The sequence below is a fragment of the Juglans microcarpa x Juglans regia genome, chromosome 4D, assembly GCF_004785595.1.
Source record: "Juglans microcarpa x Juglans regia isolate MS1-56 chromosome 4D, Jm3101_v1.0, whole genome shotgun sequence".
Classification (NCBI taxonomy): domain Eukaryota; kingdom Viridiplantae; phylum Streptophyta; class Magnoliopsida; order Fagales; family Juglandaceae; genus Juglans; species Juglans microcarpa x Juglans regia.
Window position 1 is genome coordinate 23249182 of NC_054600.1, and position 3340 is coordinate 23252521.

Below are 3340 nucleotides of genomic sequence, written 5' to 3' on the forward strand. Positions count from 1 at the left end.
CAAGACCTTTGCCACTTGAGCCAACCCCTAGGTCTTTTAACAACTACTCTTTTATCTATCGCATGAATCATGACTAGATTTTGTACAAATTATTTATTTCCACATATCTTTCACTTTACCAGAAGGAAAGAAAGAAAAAACAAACGTATGTGATAATCATGTATCGTCTACACGATGCAGAAAGATGACAAAAGTACCATTCTCTTGTCTACCTGATGATTCACCCCGCTGGCCATAAATTATATCATCGTGGAAAGCAAATTGATTAGAACTCTTGAGATTAGGATTCGGGATTCACTTTACCTGATCAGTGGATCACCAATGAAGTCGCAATACTAGAGTGCGTAGCAAGGGTGTATTCATTACTCAAACACAGGACCTTCCAGATTCACCAAGAAAATCAGTTTCCAATATGCAGCTCAAGCAAAAAACAAGTTGATATTTATCTTGTTGCACGTACCAAAGAAGCGCACAGCATCCGGGATGAACAAAAACAAAATAATATAAGCAACTTATGGATACAACATCTTCGTACGATCATTATTCTTGAATCTACGAAAATGACCAATTATGGGCAGAATTAATGATGATGTTTGTCAACACCCTCTTTACCATCTTTGGCATTCCGTGCAGCCGCTCGCAGTTTGCGCTGCTCCTCCTTATAGATCCGATTTCTTCGTTGGAACTGCAATAAAGTTCCAGATAATGGGACTCAAAAGAGATAATACAGATCAAGGTGACATGTGACCATATGAGTCAAATTGTTATTCATTGGTCTTTCATGTCTTGTCCTCCCAGGTCGCAATAATCATCTATTCTTCCTTCATTCAGATGTTAAGATCGTATAGCAAATCAATAAGACACTAAACATTTACTAAATGCAAGCATTAGACCTGCACAAAATAATAGAGGGCCACTGGATCAAATTATTTTCTTAATGATCAAGGTGAAGCTAGTAGTAGTCGCTCATGTGTATGACATTTAGTATTTCCTTTGCTGTAATTTTCAGGATAAATCAATAAAGCTTCTTAACTGGCCACATTATCCTACCCGTTGAACAAAATCTATAATTCAATAGGAACTATTGAACGAAACAAGAACAGGAACAAGAAATGTTAGAAGGTAAAGTAGAGCCCACTTATCATTTTTAACTTTCAGTTATTGAACTTGCAATAATTATCCTGAAGAAATTTCTTGATTGAAATATCATTGGACCCTTTAATGCTGAAAGTAAAAAATTGTGTTCCAAGTAATGTTCAACTCCTAATCTTTGAATGGCATATAAACGCAATTATTAAGCCAGATGATATGAAATGTGGAATTTATTCCTACAAACAGAAAATTGTGTAGTTTTACCTGAGAGGGGTCTGAGATGTTACGTAGAAAACGAAACTAGCTACTGTATGATGCAGGATTTACAAGTTCTAGTCATGACAAAGAATGGGGGATGAGCAACATTTTAGCTATGTTTGAGATTTAAGGTTTCATTTTAAAAAGACGTGATATATGGAAAATATAAACCCTTGAGGATGAGAAACAATGTTTGACAAAAAAACATGTAATCAACCATGATGACCTTGACAATGACAAAACTGAGCAGAAAGGAGCAACTAAGAGTTCAACACTCTCAAGATGTGGGTGGGGGGCAAAAGGCACAGCTCAGTTGATAAAGTTATGCAGATGGTATGACAATTGACAAATTTGGATCTTAATAGGATTTAATTCAGTGGCAGCTGTAATGGGCATTATCCTCTGTTTTCGATTCCCAGAACGCATATCAGATCTTTCTTGTAGTTAGAATTATCCTTACAGAAGTTTATTCTGATATTCATAATTTTTAGTCTCTCCACTCTCCTAATCAACGCTAACGAAGCCAAATCAAGGCATTCTATAAACATAAGGCACTAAATGGGAAATTCGTAGAATATCCGACGAAAGTACTGAGTAATCAACTAGTAATAATATTGTTTTCTTAAGAGCCCAACAATGTTAGTGTGCAGAACATAGGCATGTCAAATCATATACAAACATCAATGTGTGTTTCGTTTCTTAAATTGACTAGCTATAGTACCGTAAATAATGCCTAGCACCAAAACAAAGAAAATGTTTTAAGCAACACAAGGCTTTCCAGAACAGGCTTGTCAAATTTCTCCAAAACTTGTATTGCCAATTTGCAAATAAAAAAAAAATCCCCCATCCGATTCAGAAAAGCCCTTGCACGCGTATTTTGAGAAAAATATAGCGTACAAAGCTAAAACTACTCTATGCTTTAAATAGAGATATGAGCTAAAATAAGATTAGAATCTGAATAGAACGCACTGATTTTAGGGTTTACACGACAGATCAAACAAGACCAAATTCAGACAAGTAAATCAAGCACATTGATCTAAGGCTCCTTGAGCCTCGTACTTCAATCGGTGAATGGAAAGGGCCATTATGATGAGCATTATTTGATGAATGAAAGAAAGGGTAGAAAGGGAAATAGCGCAAACCTCTTTGGAGTGGTGAAGGCACTCGAGGTAGTCTTCGCGGAGGAGAGTGCAGTCCTTGGGCTCACGGCAGCGAGACATGCACTCGCTGAAGTCCACCCAGAAATCGTAGCATCGGCCTTTGTGCCCTGAGATACCCCATCCCGACGCCATCCTCTCTCACTCTCCCTTTCAAACTTGGATTTTGCGACGGTGTTTAGGGGTAAACAAGCTCTAGCCTCCGGCTGTGATTCTTTTGTGCCGTTTGAATAGTGAATTAAAATAGATTAAAGTTGAGAAAAATATTAATTTTTAGCGTTATTATTATTTTAAAATTTTAAAAAATTAAATTATTTATTTTATTTTATTTAAAATTTTAATAAAGTTATAAAGATAAGATGAAATGATTTTACTATCCAAACAGACCTAAATTACCGCAATGCCATAAAAAGTGACAAGCAATTTTTTTTTTAAACAGACGGCAATGGGTCGGGTCTGTGTCAGAGTATTTTATTATTATATTTATTATCTCCACACACCACACTTATTTTTTTCATTTTTCCTATAATAAATATGTGGTGTATGGATGATAAGTAGAATAACTTAATTAGTTTAACAATAATCGAATAAAATAAAAAATAAAAAAATAAAAAATAATTTTAAAATATATAAAGTGTATAGTGTGGGATGATGAGAGACATCCCTCATTCTAATAACGTTTCCTATTGTCACGATAATATTCATTTTAAAAAAGAAATTATTTGTACAAGTTTTAAATATAAAAGTTTCATTCAAGTTATTGTAGGAAAAGGGATCTCGTCTAAAAAAGTGTAAAAAAAATATTATTTATTAGTGTGACCTACCTATAAATG

At 34.8% G+C, this 3340-nt stretch overlaps 1 protein-coding gene across 1 annotated transcript; it reads right to left on the reverse strand.

Moving 5' to 3' along the window:
• Nucleotides 1–419: 419 nt before the first annotated feature.
• LOC121259689 (NADH dehydrogenase [ubiquinone] iron-sulfur protein 5-B-like) lies at nucleotides 420–2735 on the reverse strand. Its single transcript, XM_041161392.1, has 2 exons — nucleotides 2493–2735; nucleotides 420–685 (listed from the first exon to the last, which is right to left on the reverse strand). The coding sequence occupies exons 1-2, from the start codon at nucleotides 2640–2642 to the stop codon at nucleotides 581–583; spliced, it is 255 nt and encodes an 84-aa protein (XP_041017326.1). The 5' UTR covers nucleotides 2643–2735; the 3' UTR covers nucleotides 420–580.
• Nucleotides 2736–3340: the final 605 nt, after the last annotated feature.

Coding starts and splice junctions, on each gene's coding strand:
- LOC121259689 (XM_041161392.1), bottom strand. CDS start 2,642: ATGGCGTCGGGATGGGGTATCTCAGGGCACAAAGGCCGATGCTACGAT. Junction 686..2,492: donor GCCTTCACCACTCCAAAGAG/GTTTGCGCTATT, acceptor ACTTTATTGCAG/TTCCAACGAAGAAATCGGAT.